Consider the following 26,442-nt stretch of genomic DNA (forward strand, 5'->3'; position numbering starts at 1 on the left):
AGAATATAAAACTGCTTCTAAATCGTGGTTGGCAATCTAGCTTTTAAAGGGATTATCGCCAGCTATGAGACAAATTGGCCAAGTGAGCAGGTAAACACAGCCAAAATTTGCCAGGATGTAGTTGCTGTCTCGAAAAAGAAAAAAGAAAATGACCTACTTCCTTCCAGTAGAGTAGTAAAGTTACAATTAGGGGATAACAGCTTAAAGGAGAATTTCGGGCTAGAAGGCTTTCTTACCTTTATTTGTAGTTGTTGCGTCCAGGTGTTATTTTGTGCAAAAACGCATTATTGGCTATTTCCCCTACCATAAGCACTCAATGGGGCGTTGGGTTTTAGTGCTAATTCGCTTATTTCCATCGCTCGACAATCTTTTTTTGTATCCTCTCTTCATAATGTAAAAAGTATCCCAAGCGGCACACTTCACTACTTATTTCGATGGAAATAAGCGAATTGGCACTAAGACCCAACGCCCCATTGAGGGCTTATGGTAGGGGAAATAGCCAGCCCAATGCATTTCTTTTGCACAAAATAACACCTGGACCTCTTTGGTGGGGACTGGGGACGTAACAACTACAAATAAAGGTAAGAAAGCCTTCTAGCCCGAAATTCTCCTTTAACTCCAATTTCCAGTAGCATGTGGTAGTTAAACTTTTTTGTTTTAATCTAGCAACTTGTAAGTAGTTATGTTACTTAAATATTTGGGTAGCTTGTTCCTTACATGTGTGTGTAGCTTGGACTAAAGTCCTTGTTACATACTTGTTACACAGCCCCATCAGCATAAAGAGGCCATTACTTTTCGTCTGTCACAAAAGTTGCAGATCTTCAGTTGGAGCCCATCAATATTGTCCTTTTCTTTTTGCTGAGGTTTGCGTGATCTGGTGTTTTAAACATTATGTTATAATTTAGCTATTGAAAAATAGTAGATCTACAAGCTCATAGCGCACCACCGTAGGTCCGAGCTTGTAGGTCTGCTATTTTTGAAAAATCGTGAAAATATTTATTTCAGAAAATTGGAGGATTTAGAAGGATTTTTTAAAATTTTGAGGTCAGGCCTAAATGGGTCAAATGATAAGGGACAATATCGGTGGCACCCAACTGTACAAGGTCAAACCGCTTCGTGGTGCTTTTCGAGCTCGCAGATCTGCTACGTTTGAGTTTTGATGCGTTTGTGTGCCGCTGTAGTAAGGTGTTAAAAAAAGCCAAAAAAAGAAGAAAAGCTAAAATATGGAACCTGAGGGACACGCTGGCTAGCCGGGGCGCCTGATGGAGGGGAAAGTAGCCTGAGCTAATGTGTTAGGTTTCTGGTCTAGAGCAGGGGTTCTCAACCCGTGGGTCGCGACCCCTCGGGGGGTCGCCAAATTATTTTAGGGGGTCCCCAAAAAAAAAGAAAAAAAGAAAAGAAAAAGAAAGTTTCAAAAAAAAAAAATATTTTCACGATTTTTCAAAAATAGCAGACCTACAAGCTCGTAGCGCGCCACTCGGTGGCGCGCTATGAGCTTGTAGATCTGCTATTTTTCAATAGCTAAATTATAACATAATGCTTAAAACACCAAAAGGGGTTCCCACCCAAAATGGTTTAAGGTTATTGTAGCAGTCAATTTATATTGGGGGTCGGGAGGGGGCGGAGCGGGGGTCCCGAGACATTGCCAAAGCATTTCCGGGGGTCCCCGGCCAAAAACGTTGAGAACCCCTGGTCTAGAGGGGCGGGTCGCGGCAGAGATTTGCGCACGCAGCGGTGGCCGAACGGATAGCGGCGCGGTCTAGATACCGGAAGGTTCCCAGTTCGAACCAGCCGTCCGACACGTTAAAATTACCACCGCTGAAATGCCCTTGAACAAGGCATCAACCACTACGATGAAATGTGTTCTATGAGCAGGGCCTGGCTGGAAACAAGTTCTTGAGCTTAGCCCAGATACCCTGGGTAAATATAGATTTCATTTCATTTCATTTCACGCCCTGATTGGATCTCACCGATCTGCCAGTCACCCCCGGTCCCTCCCCCCCCCCCCCCCCCCCTAGTGCAGCGCTACGTCACATCATTTGGAGCGACGTCCACCCGGAAAGGGTTGACTCCCACTTCTGGCCCCGAGTACCGAGGCTAAGGGAAAAGGAACTGGTCGGAATAACGTGTTCCTTCCACGCGCTACGTCCTACCGGTGGAACTCTCCCCCGTCAGGTGAAAAGAAGCAGCTTGGACTCCTCATGCATAGAAGGAAGCACGAGGTCAGTCCGCTGCCCCCCCCAGGTTGGCAGAGGAAGTGTAGCGCCCAGGATTACATTAGATGAGGTTTTCAACTGGTGGTCCGTGGACCACTGGTGGTCCGTGAAGGTATTGCATGTGGTCCCTGACCATGCATTTAGTATGGTTTTTATCGATCACTAGTTGGGAAACGAACTAGTTCACTAAATAATCCAGAACATTTTTCACCGTGATTGCTCCTGCTTCAATCGATTTATTTTACTGACTGGTTGTTCTGCATTAAGTTCCTTTGTAATTTATCCTGATTTATAATGTTGTGTTTGATGTATTGTTTTTGACTGTATTATATTGTACTGTAACCTCGGCTACATTGAAAATGAGGTCTTTCCCTCAACTGTATTTCTGAGAATAAATAAAGGTGATGATGATGATGATGACCTGGTGATGTATGATGTATGATGACATCAATGTTGTCAGTTACTGGGAAGTCGGATGGCAAGAACTTCCACAGAAAGGGAGTTCGAATTTCAAGGGAAAGTGAACCGGATTGACTGGTTGAGTCTATTAGGAAATGTTCCCATATACTGTAATCATGCAATCGCATGTCTGCTATCTATGAGTTTAATATGGAAGGTTAAGATAACAGAGTAAGGGCAACCATGGGAAAGGAATAGCTCCGGACGACTAGCATTTGCCAGTCGAATTACTGTTAAGGGCTTGATTTAATTCACCTCAAATTAACAAATTAAACAAAGCCCTTAACTGTCAATATTTTCCAGCTTTTTTACCCCCACACCACGCCCATATCCCCCCACCCAACACAACAGTGGTCCCCAGGTTGACTCTTAGTCGGGGTGATGGTCCCTGGTTCATAATCAGTTGAAAACCCCTGCATTAGATAATTGACACTGGATGAAAAATGGGTTGCAAAATCGTGGGATAAAAATGAAGATAAAAAAATGTATATATATATATATATATATATATATATATATAAAGTGTGTCAGTATGGTGTTTTCGACTCACTTTGTCCTCTGGTGGAGTTGACCGAGGCGGGCCGGCTGGTGTGCTGCGGCTCGCTGTGGGAGAACTGGGGGGCGAGCGGCGGGCAGCGACCTCTCCGTGCGCTGCTACTGCTGCTGCTCTGTCCGCCGTTGTGCTGTTCCCCCACTGCTGCGTCGTCGTCGTCGTCGGGCTCCGGCGTTCGTGAAATCTTCTTTGGACGGCTTGAGAAGGACTCGGGGCTGTCGATGAGGACAGAAAGGAGACGCATGTTATTATCTGTTATAATAGTGAGTGTGTCGCCTGGGCCGTGGCTCAGCGGTCCAGGCACCTTGGCTGGTAATCCAGTCTGGCAGTGTGCCGCGGGTTCGACTCCCGATTCCGACGGCCTTTACTGCATGTCACTCCCCCATCTCTCTCCCCATTTCCTGTCAGCCTACTGTCTGTCCCTCCATAAAAAAATACAATAAAATAAAGGCGAAAGCAAAAAAATAAAAATAGTGAGTGTGTCGAAGCTGCTCAAATCGCAATGCAAGGAGGTCGAATTTCCCTAGTTCCACTCCAGCGGGGCATTTAAAGTGACCACAGGAAGTGTTTGTAGAGATCATGCATGAGCTGTGATTGGTGTACTTTTGAGGTGCTGACCAGTGGTTCCCAACCTGACCTAGATCAGAATACACATATTTTGTCAAGGGTCTAAAGAAAAAGAAATGCCATGATTATTATTATTATCTTTCCTTTACATTTAGAAGATTTATTTTTTTATTATTCATATTTGGGGCCCACTTGCAATATCATCAACGGCACACGAGCAGGCACTGACGCACAAGGTTGGAATGGCTGGTGGTCGTTTTAAAAAGACACAATATTCCACCAGACGATATCTGTTATTAATTCCTAATTGATTAATAACAGTAAATAAACATGCTTTTTGATTCAGGTATACTGGCCATACTTTTCAACACCTTTTGGTTACATTTTTGTTGTGCTTGTTGTTGTTCAAGTCTGATTACGGACAGCCTATTGTAGCTTACAAACCGGAAACAGAAATCACTGCTTGAAACATGGATTCTATTATCTCCTGTCTGGGAGACATCCAGACAGGAGATCCAGGATAGATAGAATTCAGGATAGAATTGTGTCAGTTCATCTCCTGTACAACCGTCTCCATCTCAGCTCCCCCGGGAGACTGCATGGACTTCCCATTTCCCATTTGAAAAGACACATGCAGTAACACACAGTGACCATTAGTGGTCCCCCATGGAGACACAACGGGCAGTATTATGTGTGTCTTAAGTACCAGGTCTTATTACTTAACTTAAGGCGTGATCAATGCCATTTGGCTATTCTGAGTGGCCAAACAGCATTGACCACGCCTCCAGGTCTTAAGTTAAGTCATAAGACCTGGTACTTAAGACACGCATAATACTGCCCAGTCAAGTTACACTTTGTTCACAGCAAACGCCTGACAAAAGACCATTGGTATTAAATATTGACGATGATAGTTAAATAGAATCGTTTAAATGTGATGCATATGTATGTGACTTTGTTATAGTCCGAATGTACTATTATATCAGGAGATGTAGTTTTAATATTTTCTATTATGGCCCCCTTTGAAAAAGGTTTGGACACCCCTGATTTAAACCATGTATTAAATAATATACGGTATAAGTACGGACCTGGTGGAAGACACCGTTCAATGAAGTACAGTAGCCTATATAGGGTTTAATTATTTTATAGAACCGTTCAAATTATAATAAAAAGGTTATTCTATCTATATAGCATCACTGAAGAAGGAGTTTGGGTTCCAGTTGACCTTGCACCTTTTCATTTTTCTGTGTGTAAAGAGACTACATTAACCTTGAACGGACTTCTCAGCCCCAACATTTGATAGCAGCCGGCTCCCTCCTTTTCAGCTGATATGGTCCATTTCTGGGGACACAGTATCCGGCGCACACGCACGCCATCAATACTTCCCAGTCACCCGGTAGTCCCTAAAGCCCATGGCAGGCATATCCAGTTATTACAACGTGGGTATTTTAAAATATGAATATTAGGTATCGGTCGGCGTGAGCAAGATGACCAAAATGGGATATGGGAAAGACATCACTAAAACTGCAAACTTAGCAGGTCTACAGACTTTGGCTTTCAGCCACACAAACCGGGTAGGCCTAGTCACAACAATCATTACATAATCGCCTGATCGCAATTATTTGAGATAATCACAATTATTTGTGCATAATTAATCAGCAATCGTTGTTGAAAAATGTCCATACATTTTCAACCATTTTAATAGCATAAATAGCAGATCTACAAGCTTATAACACGTCACTTGTAGATCAACTATTTCCGCTATTGTGTAATTGTTTTGGAAAGAAATAAAAAAACATTAAATGTATCAGTGATTTATTGTCATATCTGCCCTGTGCAATTTGTGATTACGAAGCTTAAAAGGCAAACAGAAATACAAATTGTAACGCTCCATTGTTCAACGCAAAAAAAAACAATTCAATTGTTAATCGCAGTAATTTGCGTTACAATTAATCGTCAGCTTAAACTTGTAATGGTGACAGCCCTAAAACCGGTCTGGGTTGGATTGTGGGGAGGACAAGGTCCCTCTGCCACCAATCCCACATCCCCAAGAACACATTCTGCCAATGGCCTTAACTGACCCACTTCCCACATAGCCATTCTATACGACATGTCTTGGCTCTGAAACAATGCAGTGGTTCTCAAAGTGGGGTCCAGGGACCCCCAGGGGTCCTTGAGGGAGTTCCAGGGGGTCCCCATGCTAAATGATAGTTACGAAGCAAATGGACCCTTATGGGTCTGTAACTCAGAGTGTACAAATGGAGCCATTTGTACCACCCTCAGAGTTAAAATAACATTGATTTTACAACATGAATTGGGAGATGGAAATGCCATTAAATGGGGGTCCGTATCCTAGCGCATGGCAATGGGGGAAATTAAAATGTTTGAGAATCAGTGCTGCTAGAGCTGTACAAATCTTCTCTTATGGGGTCCCTGGCATGTTTTCAATTGGGGGTCTGTGAGCTAATAAGTATACATTTTGGGGGTCCTTGACATGAAAAAGTTTGAGAACCATTGGTCTACAGTGGATCTTCCGTACCCACTTGGGGGTACAACAGTTAATCAAAGTTATCAAACTAACCGATTGAATTATTTAATAAAGTAATCGATTGATGATCTATCTCTGTTTTGGGCATATAATATATCTCTGCTGTCGGGAAGAAACCACCTAACTCCAAAATGTTCATTTTTCAGGAAATGAAGAAAACCTTATATTTTGAAAACAAAGCAATACTGCCTCATCAAAGTTGGTATTGTGACTTTATATATTGCCAATTACTTCCATGAGAGGAGGAGAGGTGGTGGAGTTAGCTGCTTTAGCAGACAGTTTGAGGGTCCAATGGAGTTAAGAGGTTTTGTCCAAAGCGTTTTTAACTACATTCCATTGGTTCAATATTTTCGAAACAACACACAGACGTAAAGGGTGTTCAATAGCACAGATTTATGAAAAAAGATGTCGAACTGTTGATGTCACAATATGCAGCTACACGACTCTAAACACTAAATGCACACAGTAGATCCTGTTACTGCTACTACAAGTCCTGGTTTGTTCCACTATGTCGTATCATTGTTAAAGCCAAACCGACATATATCAGTCTGACCAATATCAAACATTATTTATTTGACTATCTTGACAAAATTGCTCAATTTGTAATTTAGCCATTTAGCAGATCTTTTAATCTAGAGCGATTTACAGGATTGTATGATGTATATTACCTTGTAAACACAAGGTAATACATGTCAAATGCATAGAGACAGTGTAGTGCCTCAACAATCTAGGATACTTTGTCCATACCAACAAAACAAAAAGTTTTTATTCAAACTTTGATTCAAATTGATTAGAAAATGACAAAATGTTGCACTTTTTCCATCAGCAATGGGTGGTCTAGGTCAGGACAGGACTCTACCAAAATGGCGATTGGCATGGGAGCCAGACATGTGTCATCGTGGGGCTGGAGACTCTAATCATTGTGTTTGTGTCCCAGGCAGTGCTCTGGGCCATCGTCATGTTTGTGCTGCCAAGTGAAATGTTTTACTGGTCGCTACTCAACTTGAGTTATACGAGGCCTTCACAACACGGCTGAATAGGGCATGAACGACGAGGGCCGAGTCTGGTGTTTTAAACAAGTAAACAACTCCATACAAGTGACAAGTTCACTTGGGTACAATCTTGTGTCGCTTGGTCACTTTGAAGCCCCGACGAAAAAACAAACCAAACTTTGTAGGTGTGAACATGTGTCATGGAATGAGTACGAAGCCAAGAGCTGCCGGTAAAAGGAAGTCGGTCTCCTCTGTCGACATGGGTTTAAAGGAGAATTCCATGCCAGAAGGCTTTCTTACCTTTATTTGTAGTTGTTACGTCCCCACCAAAGAGGTCCAGGTGTTATTTTGTGCAAAAGCGCATTATTGGCGATTCCCCCTACCATAAGCCCTCAATGAGTTGAATTGAATTGCATTGAATTTAATGGGGCTATGGGGTGTTGTGCTAATTCGCTTATTTCCATCGCTCAAACATAATTTTTTGTATATATCTTCTCTTCATAATGTAAATAGTATCCCAAGTGGCACACTTTACTACTTATTTCGATGGAAATAAGCGAATTAGCACAAAAACCCAACCCGCATTGAGGGCTTATATTAGGGGAAATAGCCAATAATGCACTTTTGCACAAAATAACACCTGGACCTCTGGACATAACTACAAATATAGGTAAGAAAGCCTTCTAGCATGGAATTTTCCTTTAAAGGAGCATTCAGTGATTTGGGTGATTTGGAAAACCACCCAGTCCGCCCCGGTAACAAAATGTGCAACAGGCCAACAGCATGTGCACCAAGGCCCGCCCCCACTCGATCATGATTGGAGGAAGGCCCCTCTCATCCTGATTGGATGAAGGCTTTGCCACCCGCCACCAAAACTGAAACTAGGGTTTTTTGACCCCAGGGGCTCACTGGGGACAGGGAGGAACTCCTTATATGGTCAGCACACTCTATAGTAGGGAGGATTATCCAGAAAAAAAGAAAAAACAAGTGATATTTGAATTAAGTCAAATCACTGAATATACCTTTAAGTATAAAAACAGGTAAACCGCAGCAAGATTTCTGAACTGTTGTGATAAGAGAAGTTATGCCAATGGAATACAACCACCCTAAGGCCAGTCCACACCAATGTAACTCCTTGCAACATGCAACTACTTACTGCTGATCTAGAAGCTCACAACTATTTTTGGAAAATAATTGAAAAATCTTGAGAAATTGTGACAAGCTTGCTCACTACTTCTTAAACATTTGTTTTCTAATTTATGGAATTTCTCAGATTTTTCTTTGATTTCTCCATTACTGAAACAAAATGCTTTGAAATAATAATATTTAAAAAACAAAAATGTAGGAAACACAAATGGGTCCCGAGCCAGTGTTTGGGAAACAGACCCCACACCGGGGTTAACTGAGGCAACCGACAGTCAAGAGTGAGAGCCAGAGGAGTGTTTTTGTTAAAGAAACCAACTGGGATCCAGGCCGGGGGACTTGGCTGTGCTTTCCTGTGGGGACTCATTACAGTCTGGGGACCGTTTCAGGAGGTGTCCAGCTCCTCTGAGATTTGGGGAGGGGGAGAAAGAGGAGGAGGAGGAGGGGAGGGGAGGGGAGGGAGACAGAGAGAGAGAGCCAGGGATTGAAAGGAGCTCTTTGTGGTGGCAGTTCGTTTAAAACGCATGTCACAGAGAGAGGAGAGGAGGTGCTGAGTCACCCCTCGCGTCGCTGAGGAATCCCACCGCGCACCGCCGACCACCACACACGCACGCATGCACGCACACACTCGTATCGCTATACTTGTGAGTACGTCAACATGTTGAGGAAGTGGAATTTCATGAATGCCTTCTTTACGCAATTTTCCTTTTCCAAATCTACGTGCTTGTAGATGTGCTGTTTTCGGAGCACGACAATGTGTATTTAACAATGTGTATCTCTCTAATTCTACTATAGAGACATTGGCCGTCACAATATTGTAATAACACGTACGTGTGCACGCACGCACGCACGCACCTCCATCCAAGTGTTCTTGGATGGTGCCGACTCATGTCGTATTTTTTATTTATTTTTTGTTTGTTTTCATGGTTCCCATGGTTCAATACAGCTTTCATGTTTACGCTGCTCCTGGTGCCAAACTGAACCTGCTCTCTTTGTCTCCATAACCCCCCCCCACACACACACACCACCAACACCCCCCCCCCCCCCACCACCACCCCCCTGGGTTTCCTCCCCGACACTCTGTGCTTGTTGTTTGTGCTGAGGTCAGCTAGGCTGAGATAAAAGCCATAGAGAAGGTTTAGAGAGAGAGAGAGAGAGAGAGAGAGGGACAGACAGGACAGGACAGGAGACACGAGGAGTGGACAGATAACATTGTGTCTGCTGCGCTCAGACCGGCGTCTACATAACCCTTTTCAGGCCGCGACACCTCCCCCCCCCCCCCCCCCCAATCATATTTGAACTGGGGACCCCCACCCCACCCCATCCTGACAAGCACTTGGAATTGTAGGAGTTGAGGCAGCTCTTGTCCAGCTCTGAGTTACCTGCCAGCGTCTCCATTGTCCCCTCTGACTGTCCCCTCATATGGTCTGTCCAGCTCTGAGTCCTGGGACACCCGGCCACACTCCGACACTGTGTGCATGTTAGAGAGAGAGAGACAGAGAAAGAGACAGAGAGAGAGAGATTCATGTCACATACACGTTTAGGAAAATTAAACTGTACCACACTACATGTAAAGCCAACTCCACATTGCACAGATTCGTTCACGATTTTGCGTCACAGCTTGTCGGCAGGAGATTTCCGACGACAAGCTCCCGTCGCTTGCCGTCCGTATCGCCTTGCCGACGCGTCGGAAACCGTTGATGAAGAACCGAACATGTTCGGTCGGCTGGCGACCCTCGGTAGCCGACGCTATCCGTGTTGTAGTGATGAGGGGGTAAATACTCCACTGTAGAGTGGTTCTCTATACCGTCTGCTCGTCTGACTCGTCATGTTTCAGTGCTGACTACTTGCAGGCTGCTTTTTGCAATTTGCATGGTCGTCGGGCGACTGGTTTTGTGCTGATCACCATAAGACTTTTCTGCACAGTGCAGGTTATAGACGCACGCACGCACGCACGCACGCACGCACGCACGCACGCACGCACGCACGCACGCACGCACGCACGCACGCACGCACGCATATCAGTGTTGACATTTTTTTCACTGACGGAAGCTAAATCCAATCTAAATAAAAAACTATATATTGGCAAAAATGTTGTAGTAAGAGTGAAGAAATTTGGTTGCGCTCAGGTGTTGCACAAATATCACACTCACAATGCATCACAACGCGTCGTGAGCTTATCGGCTATTTTCTGCATGCAACCATGTGTAAAATCAGACATTACGACGTCAACAAGGCCCGCCGAAATACATTTTGGTCGACAACTGTAGATTTAGTCAACTAAAATCCTATATTAATCCATTGAGACCTGGAACGCATCCATGTCACGCTAGCGTTTAACCACATTAACCATTAAACCGGGAACCCCTTTTGGTGTTTTAAACATTATGTTATAATTTAGCTATTGAAAAATAGCAGATCTACAAGCTCATAGCGCGCCACCGAGTGGCGCGCTATGAACTTGTAGGTCTGCTATTTTTGAAAAATCGTTAAAATGTGCCTCAAATCTTTCCGAAAATTGTCATGATTTAGAAAACTTTTTTTTTTTAATTTCGATGTCAGGCCTGAATGGGTTAATATCATTATTAAACACTAAAACATTCTAAATGACTAAAACTACACTGACACACACACCCACACACACACACACCCACACACTCTGGGGTCACTCACTGATGCTGTGATGGTGCAGGGAGCTGCCAGTGCTGCTGGGTCGGCTGCCGGAGCGTGTCGGGGGCCGCGAGCCGTAGCGTGACGGAGGCAGGCTGTCTTCAGTCCTCTGTCTGCTCAGCGCTGGGTGCTCTCTGTCCCCGACACCCTCACCTTGGAAGTCCCTGCACACACACACACACACACACACACACACACACACACACACACACACACACACACACACACACACACACACACACACACACACACACACACACACACACACACACACACACACACACACACACACACATCAACACTGATCATTGGGTATAGGGTGGGTGGTCACAATTTTTAGTCTAAGCGCAATTATTGAGATAATCGCAATTATTTTGTCATAAACGTCATAAATCGTTGGGGGGGGGGGGGGGGGGGTGGCGGAAGGTCCAGACCCACAGGAACGCACCCAGGGTACCCTCTACTGTACTGTACTGTAACTGTACTGTACTGGCACACCCGAAATCACCATATATACAGTTAATATGTGCATGTGTGTTTGTGTGTGTGTTAGGTTGCGCACAGGTGGTGAAAAACAACCATGCTGTTTTCGTGCAGGCTCCACCGCTGGGCAACGGTAGCACTGCAGGCTCCACTTGCGGCTCGAATGGCCCTCCTAAAGGCCTCATCGAAGGTTTTTGGGCTTCCTCCTCACGGAGGATGCAGGCTGGGGCGCTAACCCATACTGCTCACCCGGGTGCCGTCTACATTCCGGCTGTCACCCGTCTCTCCGGTGGTCACCAGACTATACCTGGTTGTCACATAGTCTATTCCTATGAGTCACTATAAATAGAATACCTCAGAACGAAAATACATCGCATGGATGCAACTGGGACGTATCCTCAGTGATGTATCCTGAGGTCATCAGGGTTTCGGGTCTCGCGAACATCATACCCCTCACTCGGGTGACCCAGCCGGGGTGATCAAGTCCCGACTTACGCCCCAGTATCGATCCCACGTCCCAGTATCACCTCGATCAGACCCACTAGGTAAAGACCAGGGCCACACAATCCGTTGGAACCACTCTGGGGCGACTGTGGCTCAGGAGGTAGAGCAGGTCGTCCAATGATCCATGGGTCGGCGGTTCGAATCCCGGCTCCTCCTGTCTACATGTCGAAGTGTCCTTGGGCAAGACACTGAACCCCAAATTGCTCCCGATGTGCTGGTTGGTACCTTGCATGGCTTCCGCCGCCATCGGTGTATGAATGTGTGTGTGAATGGGTGAATGTAATGCACAATCTATGTAAAGCGCCTTGGATAAAGGCGCTATATAAATGCACCATTTACCATTTACCATTTACTCCGGAACTACTATGCCGGGACTGAGAGGTACAATTCTGGCATGTGGAGGGACTAGGCTCTGTGGGTTGCCTCCTGTCCGAATTACTTGTGTGACAATAAATCGTCAACTTAAATGTGTAAGGGTGACGGCCCTACGTGTCCTTCTCCGTCACACCTGCAGGGAGTGCTTTTAAGGACTCTGCACAGTCCTGGGAAACATAAGTACTCAGGAGACTGCAGACAATAGCCACAGTGGCAGAGAGAGAGAGAGAGCGAGAGAGAGGGGGGGATACAGGTAGGACAATGCAGGGGTGAACCTGAGCTCCCAGGGCACTAGTGGGACGTGTAGTGACACATCCTCGCCCGTCCGCCGAGGCCTTTTGTCTCGGTTTCCAGGGCAGCCGCGCGGGGTGACCTCGTTCAGAGGACTGTGGCCTATACGCCGTCACGCTCACCAGAGGTCCCGCACGCCCAGGTCGCATGACTATGACTTGCTAAAGCTGGCTTTGGTCCTGTAGTCCCAGTGGTTCTCTGACTTTTTCATGTCAAGGACCACCCCCCCCCCCCCCCCCAATAGATAATAAAATCAAAAAGATACACATGTATTTGGCTGTGGACCCCCCAGGGCTCCAGAATAAGGGGGTCCCTGCGTCTATAAAATATCTTTTTTTGGGACCTAAATTAATCTCAGCCGGGACGTTTTCGAGTTTTTGAAAATGTGCATATCGTGCGCACATACGGGCAGCATGAGACAAGCAGCGCTGCATAAATGTTGCAGCACCAGTTATTTGAAGAGGGAAAAAAATAAAAATAAAACAAGGGAGAAGAACAGGCAGAGACAGACAGATTCACGCAGGCTCAGCACTCCCTGGAGCACAAGGAGATGTAACCGATCCCTTTACCACATAAAAAACAGCCAAACGTTAATATATGTAAGGACACCTTCGCAAATAAATACTGTACATGCGGTGGATGTTGTGGTGGATGCATCCTGCTGTTGGTAAGACTAAGATATTAAGATCCATAAAAAGATATCACACACCTAACACCAGGGGTGTTAGGTGTGTGACAATATCAACTTCGACCCGCAAGTGAGAATCTCAGTGGGCAAGTTGATGCTGTGCATTGATCAGCCCTGTGTCTGACTTTCTGACGCACGGACTGCACGTCAGTGAAAAAGTAAGATTAAACCAGATACCCAAATCACATCGATAAATCTGTGGAGTTTTCAGTGCCACACACGCGGCAACTATTACCTAATAATTACCCAAATATTATGTAATGTGATGGTGCTTTTACTGAAATATTAACTTAGAAAACATGGATTTATTTTTTATTCAGATTTTCATTACTTTGCACATATTCAGAAATGCAACTGGTGACCCCTCCAAAACGGGGAGAACATGCAAACTCCACACAGAAAGGCCAACCCCACCTATGGGTATTGGCACTGATGACGCGGAGTAGAGAACACGCCCCCAGCGCCCAAAACGTCCGCAATGTGAATCGAACCCAGGACCTTCTAGCTGTGAGGCGACAGTGCTACCGACGGTGCCACCGTGTCCCTTTATTAATATTTCTTGACGTGTCTCTTGTCCTGCACCAGGCAGGAGGATTGCATAGGGTGTGTACTTACTGTGTACGTCTGTGTAACTTTATTCATATTTGTTTGAGGATGTCTTTACTGTGACTGCATAGGGTGTGTACATCTGTATACCTTATTCATATTTGTTTGATGGTGTCTTTAATATTTCTTGACGTGTCTCTTGTCCTGCACCAGGCAGGAGGATTGCATAGGGTGTGTACTTACTGTGTACGTCTGTGTAACTTTATTCATATTAGTTTGAGGATGTCTTTACTCTGACTGCATAGGGTGTGTACATCTGTATACCTTATTCATATTTGTTGTGGTGTTGGTGTCTTTACTGTGACGTCATTCTTCTGTACGTTCTCCTTCTGCACTTATTTGCCCTGTACTGTATTAGTATCTGACTCTGTAAGTAACCTTTTACCGCTATGCTGCTGTCTCTGTCACCTGCATGGGCCACGGATGTGCATGCACTACCTCCTTTGTGCGATTTCTCCCACAGGATCCATCTATCTATTTACAGTTAGACATTTAGCCAAAGCTCCCATCCAGAACAACTACTGTAGATAAGACAGATGGACCTGTTACCGATCCCGCAGGGCAAATTCAGTGGCCAGAGGCAGCACAGCAGTTAGAACACAGATAGATAAGTAAGATAAGCTAAGAGTAGTATGCTGCATGATAGCTTAGGACTCAAAAAGAAGAAACGGCATCACAAAAACATCAGCAATAAACAAATTTTGTGACAGTTTAGGACCACAATGGAAAGTTCCCGGGACTTGTTTGTGTTATCCTCAATAATGACCGTGTTACAGTCATTATTACATCAACAGAATAAACTGATATCAATACAGTGCCAGCAGCATTATCGATACAATAACCTTCCACACCCTACGGTCTAATTGAGGAATAGGAAACACCTGGTGGTATTATTACAGTGTCCATGTCAGAGTCAGTGTCCGTATGGTCATTGTTCTGGTGTTAACTCCAAAGGACACTTTAAATCGGACACCTGACCATTCATGGACACAACTCAGTCCTGTCACTTTTCCAGTTATATGGCCGTCACTCTAGCTACAAGCCATCTGGAAAGGGTAATTCATGCCTTCATCACTACTAGGTCAGACTACTGCAATTCCCTTTATGTAGGATTGGACCAAACGGTCACTTAGGCGTCTGCAGCTGGTGCAGAATGCTGCCGCTCGCCTTCTCACAGGCAAGAACAAACGCGACCACATTACCCCGGTCCTAGCCTCCCTCCACTGGCTTCCTGTCCATTTTAGAATCCATTTTAAGATTTTGCTATTTGTTTTTAATCCATTGAGACCTGGAACGCATCCATGTCACGTTAGCGTTAGCGTTTTAAACATTATGTTATAATTTAGCTATTGAAAAATAGCAGATCTACAAGCTCATAGCGCGCCACCGAGTGGCGCGCTATGAACTTGTAGGTCTGCTATTTTTGAAAAATCGTTAAAATGTGCCTCAAATCTTTCCGAAAATTGTCATGATTTAGAAAACTTTTTTTTTTTTAATTTCGACGTCAGGCATGAATGGGTTAAAGCCCTAAATGGGCTGGCCCCCCTGGACCTGTCAGAACTCATTGACCCGTATGTTCCGCTCAGACCCGACTGACCCCAAAACCAAATGCAAGACGAGAGGTGACCGGGCCTTTGCAGCGGCCGGCCCTAGACTCTGGAACAGCCTACCATTCCACATTCGCTCTGCTAGCTCATTAGAGGTTTTTAAGTCCCTATTGGAGACTCACTTTTTCTCTGTGGCCTTCGACAATGCCTGATGTAAATGTTATACTGCCTTTAGCTCTATTCATTCTTATTTTGTCTATCTGTTCCTCCATATTGTTGCCATGCACTTTTGTTATGTGTGCATGTACTGTTCTGTCTTTTCTATTTTTAACCTGTACTGTGTACAGCACTTCGGTCGACCATTGGTCGTTGTGATACGTGCTATAAAAGGTTGAGTTGAGTTGAGTTGAGTAGCAGACAAGTGCCAACACTTTGTTGTCATTTGGTGCCCTACAATGTATAGTGTCCCATTTTCCTCATCTGCAGACAGAAACCTATACTATAGCCTCTTTTGTCTCCAAGCCTCGTCGCTGAGAAGAAGTAGAGCTAAAACACTTCAAACACAATCACAATCAAAAAGTAGGTTGTATTGGCATGAACTGCTTTCCCTGCATTGTCTCGCTAAGTTGAGGCAGATCGATGGAATGCTCTTCTAAGAAAACGAGTACAGTAGGGCAACGCCAATGCAAAGAAGAACGTAAGGATACACTAAAAGGAAGCCTGCTAGTTTATCTAGGTTGGTAAGTGAACACCGGCCACCTGTTTAGCTGCAGCGGGTAAAGTTACTCCACGACTTCCACAACAACAATGTCATCTGAAGGGGTCTAATTTGGTCGTCTTTTATCGCAATATTATACAACTATACCAAAGCTGGCCGGAAGCCGGGCGGGGAGGGAGATCTTTGTGGCTGCGCGTACTTCCTACGGGCTGCAGAGGCGCTGCGTTCGACCGGTGGGGACTGAACACTGGCTGGCAGGGTGAGCCAGTATGGCACGACGACAGTGGGAAGCAATGTTAGAATATGTATTGGGCATAACGAATACATTAGGAGAAAAAAAGGGGTAAAAATAATGTAATTAATAATTAATTAATTAATTAATCATCTAAATGTATTAAAAAAGCAAAATAATTTATCTTTCGGTTTTATATTGGTACTTTGTGCACACTCAGTCATTTCCAAATACAGAGACATTCTATGTCCCTATCGGCGGCATGTCATTATAGGCAATGTTATTTTTTTTAAATAATTCTTAATCCTTGGGTTCCCCGGACCACACTTTGAGAACCGGTTTGTTTGTTTAACTGTCGTATACTGACCCGACTCAGATCGCAAGATCGATTTTTTTCTACTAGCACCTGAATAAAAAAGGCTTAAACTGTTTGAGCTGGTCCAGTGTCCATCCCAGTAAAGACACCCTCAAACAGATATGAATTAAGTCTATACACATAACACACCCTATACAATCCTGGGTGGACAGGGGAGATGTACAGTGGGTACACACACACACAGGTGCGGTCGTTCTGCCTCGAGCATCGAAGGAATCAGACCATAGCTATACTGTCATGTTACACAGGACAAGCTGTGCCATATAAACAATAGCTTTCAGTACTAAGAAGAGAGACAATAGAGAGAGGCAACAAGCCATAATAGCGGACCATCATTCTTCCTCGACAGTGTATACGTATACAAATGCTCCTGTCTGATGCGAGATAAGCCTATAGTTATGACATGGTTATGAAATGGTGGGCAGCACATGTTCCAGCCCACTGCGTAGCCGTTGTTGTCTTTGTGTATTGTACGTGTCCTACTTACGTTGTCGCATACATACAGTATGCACTGTGCATGTGTGTACAGCAGTGGCTCTCAAACCTCATGTATGTATGTGTGTGTGTGTGTGTACAGTACGTGGGCCCTGTACTCACGTGGCACGGTCGTTGCGGTGAGCACTCGGGGTGGCAGGCCGTTGAAGAGGCTCGTCCACACTCTGCTGGGTCCCAGGTGCAGGCTTCCTCCTCATCATGTTGGTCATGATCTACGCGTACACACACACACACACACACACACACACACACACACACACACACACACACACACACACACACACACACACACACACACACACACACACACACACACACACACACACACACACACACACACACACACACACACACACACGCACACAATTAGGGGGTTGAACAGTTATTTAGACTAATTGATTTACAGTAAACAGAATAATTGCGACCGCAGGTCGCAGTTAACTATGGAATCTAGCATTTCCCGTCAGTGTGTGTGTTGGTTGGTTGGTTGGTTGGTCACCCCAGGCAAGCCCCCATAGGCCTATATGCTGCCCAGGTCAGCGTGACATCACGTGACATCAGCCCACATATGGTGCCCAGGTCATCGTGAGTCGTGACATCACGTGACATCATCAGGGATGGATATCCATAGCAAATGCGACCTGCTGTCGCAGTTAAGCCCATATATGGAGATCCCTGATGTCATCAATATTGGCCAGCATCTCTACATCTGACCTCAAACCTCAAACCCTTAGATTTCCATATATGGATATGTCAGAACCTGATCCTTCCCCATTCATCCTTCCTCTTCGATGTCTCCCTTTTGTCTTATTTATACCTGTCCATTCAAACTCTAGACGGGCCTGCCCCAAAGTTATTAGTGCAGCCGCACCCGGCGAAAACTAGTGTTCTCAACAGGCCCACCTGTCCAAGTGTCCATTCAAACTCTAGACGGGCCTGCCCCAGACCCGGCAGAGTTCTCAACAGGCCCGAAAATTAAGGCCCGGCCATACCTGGGCCCTCATCAAACCCTGTACACTCAAGAGAATGTCCCCGCTACCACCCTTAGATCTCCATATATGAAGCTGACCTGTTCTGACATTCCATATGTTGATCTGACCTCATCAAACCCTGTACACTCAAGACATGCTCCTTATATGGCCAGTACAGAATTCATTCCATGTTGGTCTGACCCCCCCCATGCCAAAGCGCCAGCACTCGCCCAGCAGTCTGCCGTCAACGAGGCGGATGCGTCGCTTCTCACCCTCAGGCGTCTTATTGGTAATAATTTTAGGTCTGTCAATAATGCTGTGTATCATACTTGCACATTGGCCTGCCCTTGGCTCTGGTAACTTGCTGTTATCGGTACTTCATTCAGAGCAGTTTAATCCATTGAGACCTGGAACGCATCCATGTCACGTTAGCGTTTAACCACTAACCCATTTTGGGCGGGAACCCCTTTTGGTGTTTTAAACATTATGTTATAATTTAGCTATTGAAAAATAGCAGATCTACAAGCTCATAGCGCGCCACCGAGTGGCGCGCTATGAACTTGTAGGTCTGCTATTTTTGAAAAATCGTTAAAATGTGCCTCAAATCTTTCCGAAAATTGTCATGATTTAGAAAACTTTTTTTTTAAATTTCGACGTCAGGCCTGAATGGGTGAAAGTGATACAGGGGAACAAACACACCGATGTCTGTGCAGACATCCTCTTCTTACCCATTAAAACCAGGAAAGCATCCGTGACATTTTGGATTTAAAATATAATATCAATTTGGGGGGTCCTTGGTTTGAGACCCACTGATTTAGAAGGCCTCAGGCGTTAATGGGTTAAACCGGTCAGTTTAGAGTGCAGGGACACATTGACATCAAATCTCCGCAAGACACACAGAAGCAGAAATCACAGCTGACAATAGGGGTGTTGTGCTACAAGTCATCAATCACCCCTGTGTGTGTGTGTGTGTGTGTGTGTGTGTGTGTGTGCGTGCGTGCGTGCGTGCGTGCGTGCGTGCGTGCGTGCGTGCGTGCGTACGTGCGTGCGTGCGTGCGTGCGTGCGTGCGTGCGTGCCAGTAGGAAGTATGTACTGTAAGCCCATGTAGGGAAGTGACTGTACGATGCTCTTTGATCAGTTTACATACAGTAGCGTGAAGGGAAGTGCGTCTGTGAGATTCTTGCCACAGACGAGACGTGGCGATTACACTGTTTATCTGTCGGGCTACACCAGTCAGACCTACAGTTGGAGGCCATCGATATTGTCCTTTTCTTTTTGCTGAGGTTTGCGTGATCTGCGCAAAAGGACAGTTAACCCATTTTGGGCGGGAACCCCTTTTGGTGTTTTAAACATTGTTATAATTTAGCTATTGAAAAATAGCAGATCTAAAAGCTTGTAGGTCTGCTATTTTTGAAAAATCGTGAAAATATTTATTTCAGAAAACTGGAGGATTTAGAAGGATTTTTAAAAATTTTGAGGTCAGGCCTAAATGGGTCAAATGATAAGGGACAATATCGGTGGCACCCAACTGTACCTACAGTACCATAGTGGCCTATAGCATGTCTTCGTCTTTCTCTGCCTGTATGCAATTAATGTGGAAATCAATTCTATCCTGGCTGATAACTTCTACGAGCTAGGGCAGGTTGACTGAAGTTTAATGTATACCGTCACAGCTTGAAGCCAAAGAGAACCGCTTTTCAAGCCACTATTATGGGAACTGTGTTGACGAGCTCACAAGGGACTCCCCCTATAGGGGGCGTGCGGCTATGTGCATGCATTAAGTGAGTGGCAAAGTGAGTTTAACGTCGTTTAACAGAATCAGATACTGTAGTATTTTTCTGTTTGGACGTATGGGCTGTCAAGGCCAGAGAGTAGTATTTGGCCACTCAGTATAGGCGTTCCCTTCCCGCATAACTTTGGGGTATGATGAGGACGATGATATCACGTGCATATACCCAATAGTAATACTGATAATACCTTTGTTGATTCCCAGCCTTTACTCATCTCTGAGGAGAAAAGCCTGAGAGTGCCTATAGGGGCAGGTCTTCCGTCATATACGTATTTCCCCCGGAAAAAATCTTTTCTTCCTGAAAGCTTATTTTCTTCTTGAAAGCTGAAAGCCTTTGACTCAAAAGGCTCAATGGAAATACACCGCTTCAGTGACGCACTCAAATCAGCCGCCCGCCTTTAACAGCTGCGGGCACTACTTAAGTTCAGGTGGGAGGTCAAAACAAGGTATACTTAATGAACTGGTGGGTGTGGCAACATAAACATCACTTTAACACGTGTGTGTGTGTGTGTGTGTGTGTGTGTGTGTGTGTGTGTGTGTGTGTGTGTGTGTGTGTGTGTGTGTGTGTGTGCGTGTGTGTGTGTCACACACACACACACACACATGTCAGCTGTACTGTATGTAACAATGCTTTGCCGTCCATGCACGTCGTAACTGGCTGCTCTCCTACTGTCAAACTGCACTGGCAGTGTTTATGTCCTTTGTACAAGGTATTCCTGTACTTCTCATTATGTGGACATAAATAAACATTTCAAGTGTGTGTGTGTGTGCGTGCGTGCGTGCGTGCGCGTGCGTAGTCTTACTCCCAGGTACTCTGTGGTCAGCAGGCTCTCTCCACACAGCTCTCCAGGCTGCGGTTGCAGTTCCTCTTCTTTATCCAGATCCAACTCCATCAAATCTTCCTGTCAGAAAAAGTAAAAAAAAAAAAAAAAAAAAACAATAAATGGAGGAGGTAATTAACAAAAGAAGTGTCATGTAATGCCGCTTGTATTCACAAGAGAGCCATTGTGGTCCTCAGAGTGGTGTGAAGGGGGGGGGGAGTACAGGACCCTGGGGAGGTCACAAGCTGGGTGTTGTGCAGTGACAATAACAGATCTACAAGCTCACAACACGTGCAACTAAGTATGAATGGAGCCTGAATTTGTACCGTTGAGTACTGTAGGTGAGCATAATTATGAGAAGAGCACCAGGCGGTATATTCTACAAAAACACAAGACCAACTTAAAACCGTATTATACACCATGCACTTTTGGGTGTAGTTAAACTTGGTTTGGAAGACACACAAGCCTAAGAACACAACTATTTATAAGTCAGTCAAATTGAAATTCCCCTTTGGCACGCACTGAAGTTCTAAAGTACACTAGCATTTGGTTAGCAACATACATACAGTATGTAATATTCCGGTGACTAATAGTTTACTTAGTTTCATTGTACTGATATTCTACTGTTAGACGGATGTTAGGTTTATAGTTTACTGATGATTCTAGATGACTATTTCTAAATCGCTCTGGATTAACAACCCATTCTGACCTGAGATCGGATTCTAAAAAATGTCTTCTACATCCTGACAGTTTTCTGAAAAAGCTATGTTTCTATGTCAGTGGTTCTTCGATTTTTCAAAAATAGCAGACCTACAAGCTCGTAGCGCGCCACTCGGTGGCGCGCTATGAGCTTGTAGATCTGCTATTTTTCAATAGCTTAAAGCATAACATAATGCTAACACCAAAAGGGGTTCCCGCCTAAAATGGATTAAATTGTAAAATTAAGCGCTGGCAACTTTGTTATAAAAGCATTGACCACATGAACACTAGCATCCCTATTCTCGGCATGTCATAATACCACGGCCAACACTTGGTAAAAAAAATAGCCTGGATAGATAGATTGGCTATGTTCTGTATTTTCGGCGAAGAGGTGTGGTGTAGAGGGAAAATAGGAGGGGGCCAAGTATAGACCCCTGCGGGACCCCGGGCCAACAGGGTTTAACTGGTTAAGCCCCTAGTTGTAGTTGTTTAGTAGTGCTGGACGGACGGACGGAGTGACCGACTGACCGACATAACCGTCGGAGCACTGCCCCCATAGCAGGGCTAAAGGCACTAAGTGGAAAAATGAGGGAGGGGAGGTGGGTAAGTGGAAACACAAACAAACACTAAAAACCCACCCCACTTTTGACACATTTCCCAAACATGTAGATGGCAATCTGAACGTGACACAGATATTGGGTGTCTCCACCTGCCACCTGTGTGTGTGTGTGTGTGACTGAGTGTTTGTGATGGCGATAAGCCTGGCATATTGAATTCTCTGGGAAAGTGGGTTAGTTAGATAAGTTAGCGTGTTAAGGGGGGGGGGGTCGTACAGGGGGTCACCCAGATGTGTGTGTGTGTGTGTGTGTCTGTGGTTGCGTGTGTAGAGCCTGTGGCCATTGTTGATGGCGATATCGGCAATTATGCAGCCGATGTGTCGTGATTATTAACCCCCGACTTGTGTGTGAGTGAGTGCAATAGAACAGGGAAGATTTACACTGAATCTGCATTTACCCATGGCCCCTGTAGTCCAGATTCACTTGTATTCTGGTGGGTTATGTTTGTATGAAACCCGTTTAAAGTTGTATTCATATTTATTCAACATAGATATTCATATCATTATATTCATTTGTACCCTACCATATTGTGTTGGTGGCTTTACTCGTGGGAGTAAGCAGCCGTGACAACAACAAGGACAAGCTCTTTTAGTGCTGCAACAGCTCGTAAATACCACACCCTGACACTAACTACATATATTCCCTTCAATGAATAAATGGACGACATTGATAACATAATAACACATACGTTCCCTTAAGACATCCCCGTAACGCAGTCCCAATGCTAATAATTACACAATAAAATGACAATAAAGCAACGTGATACGCCATTGCGCCCAGGGGCACGCTGGGATATACTCTCCACTGACAGTCCCCTCCCACTACTAATGGCCTGGGACGCGCACACAAATTAATCTAGTCATTTGGGAACATGTTTTCTATGTGGAGTGCAGTTGTAAGGAGGAGGAAACAAAAACAATTATATAAGTACTTTCACACACAAGTCTTTGAATGCTGCCGCTATTTGAACTGGAACTGTGTGAAGTCACCGCTCTCCGTTGCTTGTCTCTCGATAGAGAGCAACTCGTTGAAAAGGTATGACTTAATTAGTTTAAGAGTTAGTGAACGTGCACTCCGCCTGGCTGCATGGGCATTGCTTATGGGCATAGTGAAACAGACGAAACATGATAAGACTATACTTTAGATAGATAGATAGATAAATTCATCTATCTATCGCGCATTGCCAAGGTTTTATCGCGCGCAACCCTTATTTTGAAGAGCCAAATATCCGTAAGCGGATGTTACAATGACAAAATGCTGTGTGTGGTGTCTTGACCGGTTGTTGTTCTCTCGGTCGGTGGTGAAAAAACCCGACCGCGAGTATCACAGCGCCTGCTGTCGGCCGTTGAAAAACCTTGTTTTCACCAGAAACGACTGGAGCCGATTTGGAGATACAGGCCATTGAAAGCAGCACATAGAGTACATAGAGTGCAAGTGGATGCGCTCGCATCTTCAAAATGGCCGCGGCCACTGTCCCACTTTGACTGTTATGCCAACGAGCGGCAGCTATCGATTCGATCCGATCAAACCATGGATTAAAGAATATAAACCCTGGAAAGCGTAGGCTATGGTTCTGGCGGGCTAGACGATTTAATTTAATCCTACGGTTACTACGGTTCTGGCGGGCTCCGTGTTAATATACTGAAACGTCACAAATGATATAATACCATTTCTTATCTTCCACTTGTCCCATATGTACCATTATGCATATTGTTTTTCAAGAAGAATAGCGAAACGTGTATGTTGTACAGTAGACAACTAAAAAGAGGGCCTGCGTGAGGGTGTGTGTAGAATAGATGGGTAAATAATGTGTTGGTCTTACATCGTCATCCTCCTCTTCCTCCTCGTCGTCTGACTCGGCCGCCTCTTCCTCGACTGCATTGTACACACAGACACAAAGTACACTATCAAATACACTGACTGACAAAATACATTAGATACAAAGTAAAGTATATACACATACACAATTACACATATAAACACACCATATAAGATAAGCTTCTGGCCCACAATATACAGTTGAAAAGGCAACCGTATTCTATTACATTTTCTTATCTTTGCATATTGTAATACACACCAAGAGCCAGTTGCACCACCTCGCACTAAGTTCAAACGTAGCCTAGTTATAGCTTAAATGGCTATGAATTGTATATGCATACAGTAATGCATACGCCATTTAACACCCTGAGTGGCATAAATGGAGGTCTCCGTCCTATCAAATAGTTACGCTCAGCGCCCAGGACGGAGATTAATCAAAAGACGGAACATTAATTATTCCATAACCGAGCGCACCGCTCTACAGGCTGGGAGCGCCTGTTGGGCAACATTCAATGTCATTTCCGGTTGGGACATCATCCAAAGTGGTCCCCCTCCATTTAAGTGGATGAGATCGAAAATCTTAAAAATGTGAATAACTCTTGATCTAAATCAATGCTTCCAATTCTAACCAAAGATTGTGTTTTTGACGGCCCATCGCGGTCCCGTCGCTTGTCGCGTAATCATAGCTGCCGTTGTTGTCGATCCCCTCGGGGTTGTTTTGGCTACATCTAGCTACTTCTAGCTGCTTCAAAGATGGTGCTGTGCCACCTTGAAATAGGCCCTGAAGCTGCAAATCGCTGCGCGCCCTGATTTAATGGTCCTAAATACCCCCGGGCGTTCGGGGGGTGTAAACCAAGCTAGATGACTTCCATTTTTCCAGAAAAAAAGTCTCCCCCATTTGGTCATTGCCAGTTCCCACTGAAAATGGATTGCAGAACAAATCAAATGCATTTCTCTTTTCATTTGGGGAACCTAAAGATGGTTCCTATCCTGAGGATAGAAGCTGATGGATATACTGACCCGAGTTGAGTTGCTTTATGATAAACTCGATCTGCCTGTTGAGAACGGGGTTCTCTTCTTTTCTGTAGCAGCACAGGATCTCTTCCACACTCTGTGTGGAACACACAAACACACTGTGTCTTACATATCGTTGTTGTCCGGCAGAAACCCCTTTTTTTCCTCGTAAATTGATGCCCTACTTGATCATACTACAGCGTCACACATCAAAGTATCAAACGTTTTGGGTCTGCTAACACTCACATGACTGAAGTCAAATCTGACAGAAGTAGCATGTGCTTAAATTCATATTTAGAAAACGTTTCAGATGTAAAAATGATGATGATGGTCATGGAAGGGGAACCTTCTCAAAGCTTCATGGGTAAAGATAATCAACAACAATGACCTCAGTAATGCGAGTGCTAAGTAACAGTTTTGAACATATGAGGTTTACACCCAACAGAGGCGATATATGTGTATATTTATATTGTTTGATTATGAACACCTTGTGTCCTTGGAGTTCCACTATTAGCCAAAAGAAACATGTTGAAAGTGTTTAATCCCATCTCACCATCTCCCTGGCTTCCTCTCGCACTGAGGGAACAGACAGGATGCTGTATAGGGCTCCGTTCACATATGGACGGATCTGGAATACACGCACGCACACACACACACACACACACACACACACACACACACACAAGCACACACACACGCGCACACACACACCAAATGTTATCATGTCTGCTTATCATAAGCGACTGGGGGCTTGTTTCTAACTTTCTTGTGTTTCACCCTACTTGATCATTCTACTGTGTCAGACAAAGGCATCAAAAGTAGCAGATCGGCAAGCTTGAAACATGGTGCGAAGCGACTCACGTTGAGCTCGTCGATCTGATACTTTTGCGTTTGAATCTTGGAAAGTAAGTAGTTTTGGACAACCTATTGTTCTGAACTCCTCTACCCATGGGAAATACATGGCCACAGAAAACACATCTTTTGTTTGGCTGCCAGGTGTCCACTGACATACTGTACCAAACATCACAAGACCTCAGCTATAACTCGTTATGTTTACACAAAGTAACAGCTCAATAACTGTTATAAATCAGCGGTCAGGATGACATTAAACTGCATGATGCAACCATTGCGACAATAAAGAGATCGTAACAGCTGTTTGTTGTTGGTTACCAAAGATTCACAGCTTCTGTTTGTTGCTTTTATATCAGTGTTTTCAACTATGAAAGTAAAACATATATAAACACACTTTCTT

General features: G+C 44.7%; 1 protein-coding gene across 3 annotated transcripts in view; it reads right to left on the reverse strand.

Annotated features, from left to right (window-relative positions):
* armc9 (armadillo repeat containing 9) overlaps positions 1–26,442 on the reverse strand; it is an 85,338-nt gene that overhangs the window by 9,776 nt on the left and 49,120 nt on the right. For all 3 annotated transcript variants that reach the window (XM_079506708.1, XM_079506709.1, XM_079506707.1), the window contains 8 exons: positions 25,744–25,818; positions 25,197–25,287; positions 24,181–24,233; positions 21,025–21,123; positions 17,563–17,672; positions 11,149–11,309; positions 9,858–9,945; positions 3,226–3,443 (listed from right to left, as the gene is read on the reverse strand). In XM_079506708.1, coding sequence (XP_079362834.1) covers positions 3,226–3,443; positions 9,858–9,945; positions 11,149–11,309; positions 17,563–17,672; positions 21,025–21,123; positions 24,181–24,233; positions 25,197–25,287; positions 25,744–25,818 — 895 coding nt within the window. The remainder of the gene's footprint in view (positions 1–3,225; positions 3,444–9,857; positions 9,946–11,148; positions 11,310–17,562; positions 17,673–21,024; positions 21,124–24,180; positions 24,234–25,196; positions 25,288–25,743; positions 25,819–26,442) is intronic.

The sequence above is a fragment of the Electrona antarctica genome (assembly GCF_951216825.1).
Source record: "Electrona antarctica genome assembly, chromosome: 7".
In the NCBI taxonomy this organism is placed as follows: Eukaryota; Metazoa; Chordata; class Actinopteri; order Myctophiformes; family Myctophidae; genus Electrona; species Electrona antarctica.